Source organism: Podarcis bocagei (assembly GCF_964188305.1).
Source record: "Podarcis bocagei genome assembly, chromosome: 14".
Taxonomy (NCBI): domain Eukaryota; kingdom Metazoa; phylum Chordata; class Lepidosauria; order Squamata; family Lacertidae; genus Podarcis; species Podarcis bocagei.
In genome coordinates, this window is record NC_138139.1 from 3,923,578 (window position 1) to 3,940,547 (window position 16,970).

A 16,970-nucleotide genomic window follows, 5' to 3' on the forward strand; every position below is an offset into this window, starting at 1 on the left:
AAAAATGTGTATCCTTTTCTCAGGAAACGATGGCGGAGAGAGTGAGCATCAGGTGGGGGTCCTGGCTCTCGCCTTCGCCCGCAGATAATTCCTCTCCGCCCCGCTCGCCCCCACCACAAAGTAAGAGGGGTTCAGAGAGGACTGGATTATTGTTGCTGGCAGTGGCCGCCTAGGAGACCTTAAGAAGCTGGGACATCTCTCCCCCGCACCCGTCCCCAATTCCTCGCCTTCCTTTCAGCCCCTCTTCCCACTGTTTTGTAAATATTAACAAGCTGGTATGAGCCCTCACTTTCATAAACAAAGCTTTTAGGTTCTTTTGGAGTTCTGAAACGTGTGTGTAAATAATCCGTGCAAAAGTTGAGGGGCATCCCCCCCCCAGCAACGCATCTGCGTGTAAACACATCCCCAAAAATCAATATTGTGGTGCTTGTCACTTTTTTGTCCTCGCCTCGCCTCGCCTTCCGTCCCTCCCTCCCCGGCTCGCCACTGAAGCGAATTGTGGATTTATGGAGGGGAAATTAGCATAAATTATTGCCAAATCTGGAAAACGTGTGTGGTCTAACTTGTGGGAAAGGAGGCTTAAAGCGAACTCTCCATGCATGCAGAAAGGTGGTCCGCGGGAGCGCCTTGAATGCTCCCTGCGCCCGACGGATTTCCATTGGATATAATTGACTTATGTGGGTTTTTATACAGTTTTCCCAACACTTCCCCTGAGCTCCTTATTTGAATAAGATTTCTTTCCTCCCACCCACCCACCCACATTCTTCACCCCACCTCCAAGTCTATTTGTTTTGATTTCCTACAGAATAGAGGTTGATTCCCCCTTTGGCGAGTGATTCCTTCGTGTCTCCAAATCCAAAATAACATTTGAGGCGTGCGCTTAATATTTTAAAACTGAGAGGATGGATTTGGAAAAAGATTTATTTATTTTTTTATTGGGTGAAAGGAGTATGAGAGACAATCAGGGAAATTCTTTTCCGTTTCCAAAGTGACGCACAGAACCCTGAGCCTCAACCCTATACATTTTTACGCGTAAAGGTTTCCTGAATGCAGTGGCAACGTGTTTTAGAATCCGCACCCCTTCATAGGGTGGGAAAGAGCCTTATTAAAATCCGTGCAATTCTGAGGAAGGACGCGCTGTTACTCGGAAGAAAGCCCCGGAAATTAATGGGAAATTCTTTAAAAAAAACTTGCTCAGGATCTCCGGAAGCCTCGTGTAAATTTACTCAGAAGTAATCCCCAGTTATTTCTTATTGAGTTGTATTCCCCAATAAAGTGACCATTTGGCTGCTTAAATACACCAACAGTCAGGCTGCGCTGGTGGGTTCTGCAGACAAGTCAACAGCTTTCCGGATCGCGATGCTTTCTCTCTTTTATTCATAACTTGTCCGAAGTACAGCATGTGATTTTACAGTAATGATTAGTAAATTAATGTATTAACTCTTTATTTGTGTGTGCGTTGGGGGGAAGCATGGATCGAGTGAAAAGCCTGGCAGTAGGCTTAAGTGGTTTGTGGATCTGAATTTTTGAAGCGATAATGCATGACTACCCGCAGAACTAATGGGGGTTTCTTAAGGCGGACTGAAGGCACTACGACATTTTTACTCATAATTAGTTTATAGATTGGGACATGCTGTTAAGTCAGTGGGCAGAGAGGTATAGCCTTAATAGCTTGTGTGACTGTGTGTATAAACTTATTTACGTCCATGGGTCTCCCACACACCCCAAAAGAGAATCCCAAACTCTGGATGCAGGAAGAACCCCCCACCAACTTCGCCATTTAGATTTCTGCTGTTTAGGACACTGGAATGATTTGGGCACTCCGTTGCTCCACTAGAGAAATGTCCTAGGAACAAAACCCTGAACCTTTACGAGAAAAGAGCGGAAGCGCCTGCTTGAGGAGGTGAGCATATAAACCGTGAAACAAAAGGAACTCCTTTAAAGCTTCGGTTCCTTTTACTTCCAAGCGCAACCCAACAATTACCCGGCTGGATCAGACCAAAAAAGTCCATCTGGCCTAACCAGATGTCCTGCAGCGCTCAGGGAGGGCGTCAAGGGAATGGCCATGCTTTCGTTTTCTGTCCCCGGCATTCAGAGGTAGACTGCTTGGCAGGGGGAGGTTCTACAGTGCCGCGGAAGCAGCTAAGCCCCCATCGAGGGCGCCCGTCTTTCCTGGAGAAAGCCAAAAAGACGTTCGCCAGGGCGGTGTCTGCGTCCCTTCCTCGCCACGTGCGCAAAGCATTCCCTCTTGCTGCCAGAACCGTCGCTTCCCTTTGAGCTCAACCCTGTGCGTGGTCACTAGGAAGCAAGTCCCACAGTGCTCAGCGGGCAGCTTACTGTGTCCAGCGCAGTGTCCATGGGATGGAAGCTTTAAATATGAGAGTGACTTATCCTATGCAATAACCGCAATGAATCTTCCCAAGGTGGTTTCGGACTTCGAGAAATAATTTTGCGCTCCTTCTCCCGTAGAGATGCAGAGTATTTACTGCTCTGGTCCAGTTTGGATAAAGGTGCGCGCGTGCGCGCGTGTCCCAATTACACACACATACAAACACAATGTGGTACTCCAGCCAAGTACGATCTATAAGAAAGATCTCTTTTAAGATGCAATTTAAGAATCCGTAGATACAACGTTGCGCAATAAATTTGGGCTTAGGGTCCCTTTCTTCTCTTCTTTCTTCCCGCTCTCGTCGCACCCCACCCCGCCCGCAGCCCCACGACGGCGCTTTATTTTTCCTGAATTAAGAAGGTGACATTATTCTTCTCTTCAAGTACTTCTGTTAATATTGAAAAACGTGCGTGTGCATCTCAAGCGGCCGCGCTCCGGCTCCGCCGCCATTTCAATATTAATGAAATTGTTTAATCTCCTAAATTCGTCGTGTTTAAGTTACGTTTTGGTGAGTTATTGACCAGCAACGAAAATGCAGTTAATGTGGTGTGTGTGTGTGTGTGTGTGTGTGTGTGTGTGAGAGAGAGAGAGAGAGAGAGAGAGAGAGAGAGAGAGAGAGAGAGAGAGAAGTTTATAATAAACGATCCACTCTCTTTTATTTTTTCCTCTCTTTTCTTTTCAAAAAAACTCAATGTCATTTAGAAATAAAATAAAAATAACACAGTGTGGTGTGGAGAGTGTGCAGGGGCGAGTTCCTGATGCTCACTCCCAGAGAACTGCGTCTAGGCTTGGAGCCTTTAGGTGCCAGACAGAGGTGAAGGGACAGCCTGGAATTGTCACGTCGAACCCGCTCGGCGTCGTTTCGGTCCGGATCTTCCTTCTAGAACAGAGAACCAGCAGCTACGTGGTACCAGCTTCAGGGTTTCCTAATTAGGTCTCATCTGCTGATCTCTCTGGCTCGCATCCTACAGGATGAGGAATTCCAAAAAGCTGCATTTATGACAGCAACCCTGACCCCCCCCCCCATTTTTGCCTCGTCTGAAATTTGCGTGGATGCCGATGGAACTGTCAAGTGGCAAGGCATTCCACCGGATCATTATGAGTTAGGGGAAAGACCTAAACCTCCTTCGACGTGTCTCTATTGCCTCTATTGCCTCCCAGATGTTTTTTTTTAAATGTATATTTTTGAAACCTGGGTCACCAAAGACAATTTTTAAGAATGATTTCAGCTGATCGCTGCCACTTCGTTTGACCGTTTAATAAGTTTCCTGCCGGCCCCGTCGGTCCTCTTCTTGCGCCTGGTTCCCCTGAGTTAAAAAAAACAAAAAGGCCCTGTTCGTCTTCCTATGCTGAAGATATTACTGGCCTACTCTATAGGCTCGTTGTAAGAATAAAATCTACCCAAGAGTATTAAAAACTGTTTCTTAATTATACTGGGGGCATATTTCGTGAAGAGGAAGGGTTCTGGGTTTTGTTGGTAAGAGAGGTAACTCCGCCCTCTCGTCATTTTACTTGCCCTTTTCCAGCCGGACGTTTGGTTCGCTTTGAATGGAATGTCTCGGAGAAGTTTGGCGCTCAAGGAAGGTGGGCATGTAAGAGGGCGACGACTGCGCTGTCCTCTGAAAGTCGGATGCCCCCAGATCCCAACCCCAGGGCATGTTGAGGTTCCATGCTGGGCGCTGCCTGAGTCCTTTCTCAAGCATCCCTTCCAAGCGCGGCGCGTTCGCCTTTTCCGAAGTCTGCAGCCACATTAGAGCGGAGGATTTGGGGTGTGGGGGGTTGTTTTTGTTTTGCAAGAGAGAGACTATTCTGCAATCTCTTTTTAGAATACCGCTTTCGCACGACTTTTAAACCCATTGCTCAACGTGTTGAACTGCTCACCTGTCACTTTCGCCGCGTCGTATCAACAGTCACACAAGAGGTGTGTAAGTGATTTACACGGGAATACAGAAGTAGGTCACCTCCTCAAGAGTGGAAAGTCTTTATTTAGATTTCAGCGATCCTTTTGATCCTCCCCCTCCCCCGCCGAGGACCAGAGCGTTGGCGGATGTCGTGGAGACGCTGGAGAGCTCCACAACTCGGTTGAGACGCAGTGTACATGTAGGTTGTCCTTTCACACGTTACTTAACTACGAAACCAGGTTTGCCACAAGCATTTAACGGAGTCGAGGCCAATCCCGAGTCTCAAAGGACTCACATGTATTACCCACGCGTTACGATCCTGGTGTACACAATAAAGAAGGAGCGTGCGAAAGGATCTAATCCTAATTACGCTTGTGGGAAGTTTCACGAGAATCAACGGCACTTACTTTACTTGGGGTGCCTACTGAATGTAATAAATTTTTGATCGCGACAAAAATCTGCTGAAATCTAGATACTTCAGCTTAACCTGCTAATGGATCGCACGGAACAGGTGAAATAACGTCCCGATCTTAGTCTCAACAATACAATTGAGACTTTCTCTATGTACTAAGATCTATACTTACCTAGGAGTAAATCCCATTGAGTAGACATACACAGGATCGCGCTGTTATAGACGCGCTCTAAACATACCCGAGTGTCTTCTTTACACGTAAACGAGAAATACCAGTTAGGTAAGGTAGACCAATTCAGCGGATCCGTTTTTCATAGGATCATAAGATTATTAATTCATGCGTGCATGCACATAACTCACGATCCAGCCACTTTTCAAGTTCCCTTAATTTCAGTGAAATGGTGAAATGGCCTAAAATCTCATCCACTGCAACAAGTACTTTGATTAGGTAGGATCGTGCACATGCAATTCCCGAGCCTACCTGAAACCTCCTTAACTGTTTAGCAGGCACCAACATTAATTTGAAGAAGAAGCAGAGATAGGCGATCTCCTATCTCTCTCCGCTCCTCATGCCTCCTTAGAGGGCAAATTGCCAGAAAGAAGGAAGAAAGCAGCGAGGGAGATCTTCGCTGCTTTTAAAAGTGATGGGTCTCTCACTGGGGATGAAAGGTTGGCCTTTCTTAGCGAGGAAGATTCCAAAAAAGAAAAGAAGAGAACATTCCCAACCCCTCAAATAATAAAACAAAACACGGAAGGGATCCGAACACTTCTAAGTCTCCCTCTCTCCACTCTCCGGCCCGATTTCGGCAGCGTGCATGTGCTTAAGGTCTCCCTCCACCCTGGCAATCCACCGGGGGGGGGGCTTCAAAGTGGCTTAACATGTGGCTGGACCGTCTCCCAAGCAAATAAATAAATCCGCCCTTAAATAAATAACTCATCCCCCAACCCAGAGCGTGATTTATTCCACCACGGAAAGACAGGGGTGGAAAGCGACTGCGCTTCGAAAACAAACAGACCCAAACGCCGCCAAACTCCGAGCGCGCACACAACACAAGAGAGTTTCCCCTTTTCTTAAAAAGAGTCCTTAGAAACGCCAAGACAAGAGCTGGCTCGGATTTGGGCGAGAGAAAGGCCTTTCTAGCTGGGGGGGGGAGGGGGAAAGGGGAGCCCTCGCCGGGAACGGGGGCGGGGTGGGGGGCGGCGCGGGACGGGACAGGGGGCCCAGCCTGAAGCCAGCTAACAATACAAATCAGGGAACAATGTCGAACAAGCAGAATAGGCCAGGCAAGCAATTGCTACGTCAAACATCCCTCCTCCGGCTTCCCCATCCGCCGCCCCCCTTCTCTCCCCCTCCAGCCTCTCAGTTGCTTCATTTGTAAGTGTGAATTGCGGGCGAAGCGCCCCGCCAAGTCCCTTCGCCCAGAGATTCCGCATGCACACAACCCGGGCTGGCTGACTCGCACGGTTGCTCGCGCCCCCCTCTCCCCCACCCCTCTCTGCGTCTCCCTCGCACACATCCTTCCCGGGCTGCGGTCCTCACCCCTTTTCCATTCCGGCGGCTGCGCTTTGGCTTCCGATGGCACTGCTTCCCATTGGCCCAAGGTGTCCGTGTAAATAGGTGTCAATGGAACCAGATTATGCCTTTCCGCCAGCCCTCTTGCGACTCTCTCCCCCCCTCCTCCCCCCGTCCTCCTCCTCCTCCTGGCATCTCCTTCATCCTCCCTCCTCCCTCCCCTCCTCCCTCCTCCCAAGGCGATTGTCATATGATAGAGAAGAAGTGGCACGCTAATGAAGCGCCCCGACAGGGGTCTTTTCTGCTCCAGTCGCCGCATGCAACCAGCAGATGATTGGGAGGCAGGAGATGGAGGAAGCGGCGGCGGCGGCGGCAGCTACTTAGCTCGGGCTGCTGAGCCCGCCGAGGAGGAGCGCCTGGCCAGCCCTCGATCGGCTCGCCTCGATCTCTCGTCCGGGGCTGCGCACAGCCGGACCAGCCCCGCTCCACGCCGGCTTGCGCGGGGACAGGACCTCCAGGTTTCCCCTCAGCCCCTCCGTCGGAGCCCAGGGAAGCAGCGAGCCGGTCCGGGGGACAGCAGCGGGCAGGCGTCGGGGAGGAGCGGGCCCCGGATGCGGACTCTCGGCTGGAGGCAGCGTTAAGGTGAGCCGGAGATGTTGGAGGGGGCGAGCGGAGGAGCTCTTGCTCCTTTCGGATGGCTCTCCAGCTGCGCGGGTCAGAGGCTCCGCCAAGGAGGAAGTTTGGAAACGGGGAGGGAAACTAGGAAGAAATGTTCCCCCGCTCCCGCGTGGGTTGCTGACCCGTTGCGTCCCTCGTACTTGACGGCAGGGGGAGGGGGATGAACTTTTATGAGTTGCGGACCGGATGGTGTGATGGTGTTTGTGAGTGAGGGAGTGAGAGATGGACTCTGGAAGAGAGTTTACGCTTTCATGGGAGCTGGGTGGGGGCGTATCGGAATAAATTTTTGTACTTTGAAACCATCGCTATAATGGTCGGAGGAGGAGGGAGCCCGTCTCTCCAACAGTGGCGAGGAAGCAAGTCCCTTTGAACTCCTCAGCGTTTACTCACGAGTAATGGAGGGGTTTTTTTAAAAAAAGAAAGGAGGATCGGTTAGAATTCCTACAGGGCAAGCACCGGGAAAGCGCCGTGAAACCGATTATTATCATCAACAATGATGTATTTATTTTGGTGGAAAATGAGGGATGGATCACTCCTAATGCCCCGAGCTACAGTTTCTGAGGAGGGGCGGTGGTTTTGGTCTGTCAGTATAACTTCTTGAGTTGGAGGTGAAGCCCCCCTCCCGTTCCCTTGTGTGCATGTGGGGGGGGGGACGACTTTTCTCAGATATTACCCCAGCAGACCTGCCCACTCCTGCAGGCTCTCGCCGCGAAAAGCAAGGAGACGGAAGCCTAGAAAATCCCCGCTTTCACCTGTAAACTACTTTCTGCCCCACCCCGCTATAGATATAGAGATCTATTTGCTTAACGCGAGCTCTCTTACCGCCCCTCTCCTCAATCATCCCCCCGCCTCTGCAGATCTCTTCCGCCGCCACCATGCCTCGGCCGGGCCGCAACACGTACAGTGACCAGAAGCCTCCTTACTCGTACATCTCGCTGACGGCCATGGCCATCCAGAGCTCCCCGGAGAAGATGCTGCCGCTGAGCGAGATCTACAAGTTCATTATGGACCGCTTCCCTTACTACCGGGAGAACACGCAGCGCTGGCAGAACTCGCTGCGCCACAACCTCTCCTTCAACGACTGCTTCATCAAGATCCCTCGACGGCCGGACCAGCCGGGCAAAGGCAGTTTCTGGGCGCTGCACCCCAGCTGCGGGGACATGTTCGAGAACGGAAGCTTCCTGCGGCGCCGCAAGCGTTTCAAGGTCCTCAAGTCCGACCCCTTGGCGCCCTCCAAACCGTCGGAAGCCGCCCAGTACCTCCAGCAGCAAGCCAAGCTGCGCCTCAGCGCCCTGGCCGCCGGCGGCTCCCACCTGCCCCAGATGCCGCCCTACAACCTGGGCGTCTCCCAGCCGTCGGGCTTCAAGCACCCCTTCGCCATCGAGAACATCATCGCCCGCGAGTACAAGATGCCTGGCGGGCTGGCCTTCTCCACCATGCAGCCCATGCCCGGCGCCTACCCGCTCCCCAACCAGCTGACGACGGTGGGCACCGGCTGGCCCCACGTGTACGGCTCCGGCATGCTCGAGACGGCGACCCCCATCTCCATGGCCAGCGGCGATTACAGCGCCGCCTACGGGGTCCCCCTCAAGCCGCTGTGCCACGGCGCCGGGCAGACTTTGCCGGCCATCCCGGTGCCCATCAAGCCCACGCCGGCCGCCGCAGTGCCCGCCTTGCCCGCCCTGCCCGCGCCCATCCCCACCATCCTCTCGAACTCGCCGCCTTCGCTCAGTCCCACGTCCTCGCAGACGGCCACCAGCCAAAGCAGCCCCGCCACCCCCAGCGAGACCCTGACCAGCCCGCCCTCCGCCCTCCACGCCGTGGTCGCCGTCCACTGACACCCAGGCCTGAGGGAGGGAGGGGGCCTGGCTGTTTGGCTGGCTGGCGGAGCGGGGGAGACAGCAGGAAAGGAAAACCCCTCACCCCACCCGTCAAACCCCCAAGTCGACGACGTTTTCCTTTATTTTGACCCTCCTCAAATTTTCTGGTCCACCCGCCTGCTATATTTATTCGTCGGAAGGGACTGAGCAGTGGGTGCTTTGAGTTCAAATACCGCGCCCCCCTGCAAAAAAAGAGAAAGACTTTACCATCTCCCTCCCACTCCTGGGCACTCGGCTTCCAGAAGAACTCGGTGCGTCTCAACTCAATTGCAGGCCCATGCTGGAGAAAGGCAAAATCAAACTTGTTTGCTCATTTCTGTCTCTCGTCCATCCTCCCCCCACCCCACAACCCGGGCAGGGTTTCTCTTGAGGAAGAAAGGAGATAAAAATCCACAGCTATCACAGATGCTTCTTCCCTCTCCCCCCTCCCCCTCTTTCCCCCACAAATTGGTTTCACTTTGGAGACTTATCCACAAGGTTTGTTGTCCAACTTTTAAAAAGTTCTTTCGGCAGGGTGACGCCATGCACTGAAAAGGTCGCTCTCTCTGAAACGTCCAAACCCCATGCCCTTGCTTTCCATTTAAGGCTTTTTTTTAAGACACCCCCATCCCAACCCCGGCCTTTCACGCAAAAATTGTGCTCCGGCAAAGGTGGGGGACAGGCCCCGAGGAAGAGGAGGATGTCCCTGTGAAATAAGAGGATGCCCGATCGAGCCAAAGTCAACTGCTTAAAAAAAAAGTCCCATTTATTTTAGTAGGACATTTTCAGAGCAATTCTGTGTACGTTTCCAAATGAGACTTACTCCCAGGTAAATCTGCAGAAGATTGCAGCCTTAGTCCTGAGGTTTTCGGGAGTAAATACTTTTTCAACCCTGTGAGGTTTATCTCCGATTAAACATGGCTTTGGATCCGGCTGCTGTTAACTTTTCTTTGGGGAATACACACACAAACTAAGAGCTAATTTAGCTGCGATCCTATCCGCACGTACGTACAGCCTCTGCTGACTACAGCGAGACGTACTTCTGAGGAAACTCCCATAGGATTGCGCTGTTTACTGAAGTGCATAACTTTGGCTGGATCGGGTCCGTTATGTTTACGAAGTCGTTTAAACGCCACCCTGAAGCCCCATACCCTGGCCGGTTTTCTATAACTCTTATAATGTGAAAGTTTACTTTCCGAGTTGAGAAGGGGAGTGATTTTCTAATCTTTTGATTGTTTCGAGGATATTTTTTTTAAAGTCATGGATTATGTTTTTAACGAGGGAAACCAGACCCAGTACCAAATGAGATTCAGACGTCCAGTTTTGGTTTTAAACGTGGCAACTGAGAGGCCTGAGAGGAACGCCCCTTAAAAATACCCTTCTTTTCTGTTGGAACTACTGAGAAAACTACTGAGGAGGGGAGGGGGAACTAGGAGGGATAAACTGTACATGTCTGTGAATAGGAATGATTACCAACTGTGTAAAATGCACTTTCGTTCGATGTAACCCTTTCCTAGCTGTAGGTAGTTTGCTGGAATCCGTCCGTTTTTGAACCGCTTAAGTTAAAAGGCGAAAAGCAAAACGAGATGCAGAAGCGCCCATGCGAAGCTGTTAAGAACCCGGTGGCCCGACCTGGCAGGAAGTTGCGCTGCAAAGAAGGAAGCATGCGCGAGAGCAGCGGGGGAAAGAAAAAATGCTCACGGATGTGCTCTCTTCTTGCGCGCCCGCAATTTCAATGGGGCTTTTGCAAGAGAACTTCCCGCTGGATCGGGCCATGTATCGTTGTTGGGTTTTTGTTTTTGCTTAATTCCTGTACAGAACCGAGCATGATATTTAAAATATTAATGTTCCTGTTTCCCTCCCAGCATGCCTGTTTTCGGACAATTGTTTGGGTTTTTTATTTTTTAAAGTCTCTACGTTAAATTATGAAACTAGCCGTCCAAATAATATTTTCTCATTAAAATATGTAAAGCCAGGATGGGACCTCATTGGTCGTCTTTTTCAGCAGAAAAGTCCCTTATTTGATGCATTGCAGAATTGCGCTGTTTCAACGTGGAGAGGACATAAATAAACAAGCGGGGGCGGCGGAGAGATAGAATCTCTCCCGGGAGAAGAAGGAAACAGCCTGAAGAACAAGTGTGTGTGTGTGTGTGTGTGTGTGTGTGTGTGTGTGTGTGTGTGTGTGTGTGTAATCACATTTCCTTTGAAATCCATGGGTTTGACATAGATTAAGCGGCAATTAATGGAAGGGGGGACGACTTCCTACTTTCCCCTAATCCTTCATAATACATTCGTTCATATATTCTCAAGATATTACTGATACAAAGCACAAATGGAAAGGTTTAATTAGTAGGAAATATGCGTGCGATTCTTGATTCTGATTCACACGTCATGATATGCCTCGTAACGAACTTTGAAAGGAATATGTTTGCTAAAGACGGTATAAGCAAAACATTACGAGTCTTGGGCACAATTCAGCCAAAGATGCTCAGTTAGGGCTGCGATCCTAAAGCACACGCAGAAGAGGAAGTAAAACCCATCAAACTCAAAGGGACTTGACGTCTGAATCAGCAGAATTGCCATAGAGCTCTCATCCGGGTAGCTTTGGCGTGAATAGATCCCATCTTACTGCATTCGATGGGAATTAGTCATGACTAATTTTTGCAGAATGCTACACCATCGGACTGCAGTTCTTTCTCATAAAAGCCCATATGCGTTTTCCCCTTTCCGGGAGCGAGGATTCCATCCTCTGGACTCCATCCAGTTCTACCTTTTCGCCAGACACCTCCCGGGATAGCAGCGCACGGCCGCCAAACTCATGCGCATTTCTTTCCTTATTTGCCTCTGCTAGAAACGATGCATCTGGGCATTGTCATTCTCCTCCATGTCAAATTCACGTGGAGCCCAATCCTCTGAATAGTTACTCGGACTTTAGCCATACTTTTTACTTATTCTCGGGGTAGTGTGCATACCATAGCTATGATTAATTACCATCAGAATGTGTATGTATGTGATGGAATACACACAGTGACAATCAAATATTCTTATTTGGCAGAACTTTCAAGCAGTAGATTTTAATGCTTTCTCTTGAAAAAACCTATAGCCTTTGAAATCGGTTCGTTTAAACGGTATAATTTGAATCTGGATCTTTCTAGATAATTCAGAGCAGTTTTGGAGCAGGCCTATCGATCTTAGCCCAACCGGCTTCGGAGTATGTAGACTGTGGATGGCACCACAGAGACTCTGAAGTGCTTAAAAAGCGACAGTCTGGTGAGACCTCAGTATGGGAGAATTCTTCTCAAGATTTCAATTTTTAAATGAGCATTCCCCCCCTCTCCCCCATCTTTTGAATCTGCAGCTGGGAGACATTGGAGGGTTGGGGGCAAGGGACGGATAATTTCCCTTCCAAAATGTAACGCGGTGCTTTCGGGCGCAGCGGAGAAGAGAGGAAAACGAGAATGTTGAACTTCTCATGCGGCGGATCCCAGGGATCCATTCGCCAAAGGGACTTCTCCAAATTGGATCTTCCAAGTGGAGAGATGCCGGGGTGTGTGCGTGTGCAAATCCAGTGGGTTGATTAAAATGCGCCGAGCTGCTAAAGGCTGTCAGAATGGAGACAACGCGCCCCATTCATCAAACCCAACCCACGATTATATCGCCACGATCAGCCTCGGGGGAAAGCATTCAAGACGCGTCACTGGATCAACGGGCTCTCCCCGCCTCACGCCACAAAGTTTTCCCAAACAAGCCACGGCCCAGGTCTGGGTAGGGCGAGATCCTCTTCCACATTAATCAGTGGGGCTTAACTTCCAATCGGGACGCAAGCGTCGAGAAACGCTTTCATCTCCCGATCCCTAAATCGTTAAGCCGAAAGCGATTTTGCAAGCCGCTCCTGTGCCTATTTACTTGGAAGTACTGTAAGTCCCACTTAGTTCCATGGAGCATTCCCAGCTAAAAGTCTGCACAGGGATGCAATCCCAAACCATTTACTTGGGAGTAAGTCGTATCCTCGCGCAACACTGAGTCTAGTAGGACTTTACTTCCGAGTAAACGGGAAGAGAAGCGGCGATATTTCAGCACAGCGCGCATTTGGGAGTAAGCAAATAAATAGGCTTGACTAAGTTCTAGGTAAGTATGTGTAGGATCCAGCCTGAGTGAGTCGTCTGCTGTTTCCTCGCACTCCAGAAACTCAGGCTGCGATTTTAACCGTCGAATTGTTTTAAAACTTCAGGTTTAGGGCATGGGAGTAGCCACGATTTGTGTGTGTGTGTGGGGGGGGGGGAGAACCGAGCTATCTGCGACGAGATTGGTCAGTTACTTATTTTTATTTATTTTCTAGTTGGGGGGGAGCTCCCCCCCCCGCCCCTAGCTCCCCCCATGGTTTAGGGTTCGGAAAAGCTTCCGTGTTGCCCTGCCGTGTAAAGTGGAGAGCATTAGAGGCTTGGTCTGCACAAGGACTGAGGAGCCTCACGCAACAGGAGCAGCCAAAGAGCAGCAAAAATCACCCACCACTAACCACAAAATCCCGACCCCCGTTTCACTCTGTGTAGCTAAATACTTGCGGTGTCGTTTGAATCAATTTCATCTATAAGCAGGATGGAGGAGCACCCGCAGAGCAGGAATGGCCGAGAATGTGGATTTTAGGAACTCTTCGACTCTTTGTCTTGGTGAACGTAAAAAGCGGAAGGAGTCCAGGACCCCCACTCGCTTTTTGTCTGCTTCAAAGCACCACACAAACTGGCCGATGTGGCTGGGCTCCAAAAAGTCACCACCCAAAGGCGGATGGGTTTAAGAGAGCTCCGTTAAAATTAAATAAAGTCACGCTAAACGCCCATGCAAAGTTGCCACCGGATTATATCAAGCTGTGATTTATTTTGTGTGTGTGTGTGTGGGGGGTGACATCCGAGTAAACCCGCAACGGATCAGGTACATGTCACAAGTATATTTCGTCCGTTAGCTGTAAGGAGGATGTGATGGCAACTCAAATGCCAAACAGAATTTGGTTTCAGTTGGGTGGGAACAGGCTTGGAAATGCAGCGCGATAAGGTAAAGCTGTACAGTCAAGCGCTCGCAGGACCCAGAGAGTTTCCTGGCGCAAGGAAGGATGCGCAACAGCGTGCAGTTCTTGAGCATCCCGGTTCAAGTGTACTTTTTCAATATGCCTTCCTTGCAATAGCGCACCTGAAGGAAACTACTTTTTCCTTTCCTTTTCCTCTCTCCCCCCCCTTGTCTAATTCCACTGAATAAGCTCGGGCTGTCCCCCCCCCTTAATAATAAAATAGTAATAGTAGTAACAACAACATCGGCGACATCAGCAACAGCTTGGCCGGTTCCACCCAGGAGAAAAGAACCAATTGCAACCCAAAGCAGCAGGAATTTGACACTGCAAGCGAGCCTGCTTTCTGGGAAGTTTGCAGGTTCCGCCTTGTGTTTTCAACCCAGGTAGGTTTAGACATCCAGCCTTCCAAGTCTTTGTCCAAAGGGAGGATGCGCAGAGAAGCGGGTGCCTCTTAATACGGAGTAATAAAGAGGTTTGTTTGTTTATATTCTGCTCAATTTCAAAGGAAGAGTTATTAAATTCTTAGTGTGCATATATGTACATACACGCACACATCGAGAAGGCAAGCGGAGGGTGTTTTTCGGGGGAAGGCGCGGGGGGGGCGCGCATAGAGAAGTGCCAGTCTGTGAAGCCTTGAAGGGGCTGTATTTGTTTCTTTTAAACTAACAACAAATTATCTAATTAATATGTTTCAATTACAGCCTGTAAAAAGGAGGCTTTGGACCGCCTGCCGTGGGCTGACAATAGCCTCTGAGTCCAACTCTAGGAGCTGACAATAACTTCACAGCTGTTTCTTTTACTTCCCCTACTTTTGGAGGCATGGGGAGGAGCGGCAGGAGGAAGAAAAAAAAGAAAAGAGGAGGGGGGAATAAAGAAAAAGAAAAATGCCGTCTCCTCTCCAAGATCACTTGAAACCGGCGCTCAAGAAGTTATGGAATATGTCGTTGTGCCAGATTCGAAGGCTGTTCGGAGGATGGGGGCGTGCGAAAGAAAGAAAAACGACCAGGAAGGAGAGAAAGGGCACAAAACCTTTTTCTTTCTTTCTTTTTGGCTTTCTCTCTTCAGCTCGGGGCTTCATTTCCCCCTCCCCCGCAAAAAGCCCTCCGACGTGTGAAAGGGCCCCATTGAAAAGCATTAAACAAATATATTAGAATTCTGTCACTTTCTCCAATTGACTAGATCAAAACCCGGGTCCCAGGGCACTTCATTGACTTGAATAGAAAAATGCAGAGAATGGTAAAGCGAGGCCGGGCCACCGATGTAGATTTAGGCCCCTCTCCCTCCCCCACCTTCCTCCTCCTCCTCTTCCCTTCCTGGGACAAAAAGCCTGCATTTTCACAAACACATTTCTGACTCAGAGACTAGGAAACCACTCCTGAAACTGCTTTGGAATTTAAATGCATTTTCTTTCTTTCTCTGTCTCTCCCTCTCTCCCCACTTCTCTTTTCCTTCCCTTTTAAGAAGTGGGTGAAAGTGGGGGGGGGGGGCAGGGCTTCTGTTTGCACTCTAGTGTAAGTTTCGTTGGCATCCTGTTTGTGAGGCAACAGAAGGGGTGCCAGGACTCGGGAAGATTTACCGCCAGGGTATTGGGTGGAGTCGGTAGATGCCTTCATTAAAATAAAAATAAAAATAAATAAGGAACAATGTAGGAGAGGCTGCAAAAACTCTAGGAAGCACCGCAGTTTTCTGATAATCCAGAGCAACCCCAGTCCTAGGAAGTAAGGCCCACTGTAGGACTTACTTATGAGTAACAAGCCTAGATAGGGCTGAGCTGTTCGATTTGACAACAAGGCAGGAGGGTGGGAAGCTAACCCTTCGCAGTCTCAGTTGGAGCTTACTCCCAGGTAAATGTGCATATTTCTGGACAGGAGTGCTAAGGATAGCACTGTTAGGCTGCAGCAGAGGATTGCAGCACAACAGTTTAAGCCTACTCAGAAGTAAGCACCACTGAGCACAATGGAGCTTATGCCTAGAGAAGTAGGTGTACAATTCTGGAGTGGAGCTGCACTGATTTCAATAGAGCTTTTCCAAATCATGTAAGAACTGTGAGGCTTGTAGAGAAATTGCCTCCTGCAGGTCAGCTGGTTGGCTTTCTGTTGCAAGTGGAATGTGACTATCTCCGAGTTTGTTTGTTTTTAAACATATTATTTATTTTTATTTATTTCATGAAATTTATATACCAAGTGATTGCAACCGCCCCGCCCCCTGAGAAAAACCTTCAAGGCATTTTTACAGAAAGAATAATACAATGAAATTATTAGTGAAAACAATGAAAACATCCAAAGAATTGGAAGCAGCAATAAACTAAGAACACACCAACATTCTCAATATCTGGGTAAACAGAAATGTTTTTAGCAGGTGGCAAAAAGAGTACAATGAAAGCCCCTTTTCAACAGAAGCCATCAAAACGACTCACCGCTCTGACTTCAGAAGCAGATTATAAGGAAAGCAGTTGTAATCTTTTGTATTGTTGACCTGTTTTAGGCTGTAAAACTTAACAGGGCTTTCCTCATTTAGCTATTTGCTTGAAATATTTTCAGCCCCTCCCTCTTCACAAGGAACCCCAGGGTGGGGTGCAGTAGCCCCATTTGAAAAATAATAACCATCAGCACAATGATAATCAGCACTCTTGCATCTGCCCTAAATTTCACAGGTTCCTTTTTGTCTGAGAGGTATTGTAGCTCTGGATGGGGGGGGGGGGAGGGTTCCTGCCTTAAGAAGACCTCCCTGGGCCCAGTAGTTAAACAACTATTACATTGGCAAATAGCCCCTTTGGGGGCAAAGCACTAGAAAGGGTGGCAACAGTCCAGGTCCAGGCTTGCTTGGAGGCAACTTGGGTACGTTCTGGTCTGGCTTCAGGGCTGGCCATGCCCCTGAACCTGCCTTAGTAGCCCTGGTTGATTTCAGTTGTCGGGAGAAAGATAGTAAGTGGAAAGTGACCCTGCTTGTTCCCCTTCACTGACTGGCAGTTTTCAGTGCCATGGTAACTTTTTGGAGCATCTCAGGGAGGTGGGGGTTGGGAACCCTGTGCTTCAGTCGCTCTGCTCCTACCTCCAGGGCCATTTCCAGAATGTAGTTATGGGAGGCTGAGCACCATGGGAGTTGTCCTGTTGTGCTCAACAGGGTTCCATCTTGTTCCCCATGCTATTTAACATCTAG

At 49.5% G+C, this 16,970-nt stretch overlaps 1 protein-coding gene across 1 annotated transcript; it reads left to right on the forward strand.

Annotated features, from left to right (window-relative positions):
• Positions 1–7,763: 7,763 nt before the first annotated feature.
• On the forward strand, positions 7,764–10,728 carry FOXB1 (forkhead box B1). Its single transcript, XM_081170791.1, has one exon. The coding sequence runs from the start codon at positions 7,769–7,771 to the stop codon at positions 8,729–8,731; it is 963 nt and encodes a 320-aa protein (XP_081026917.1). The 5' UTR covers positions 7,764–7,768; the 3' UTR covers positions 8,732–10,728.
• Positions 10,729–16,970: the final 6,242 nt, after the last annotated feature.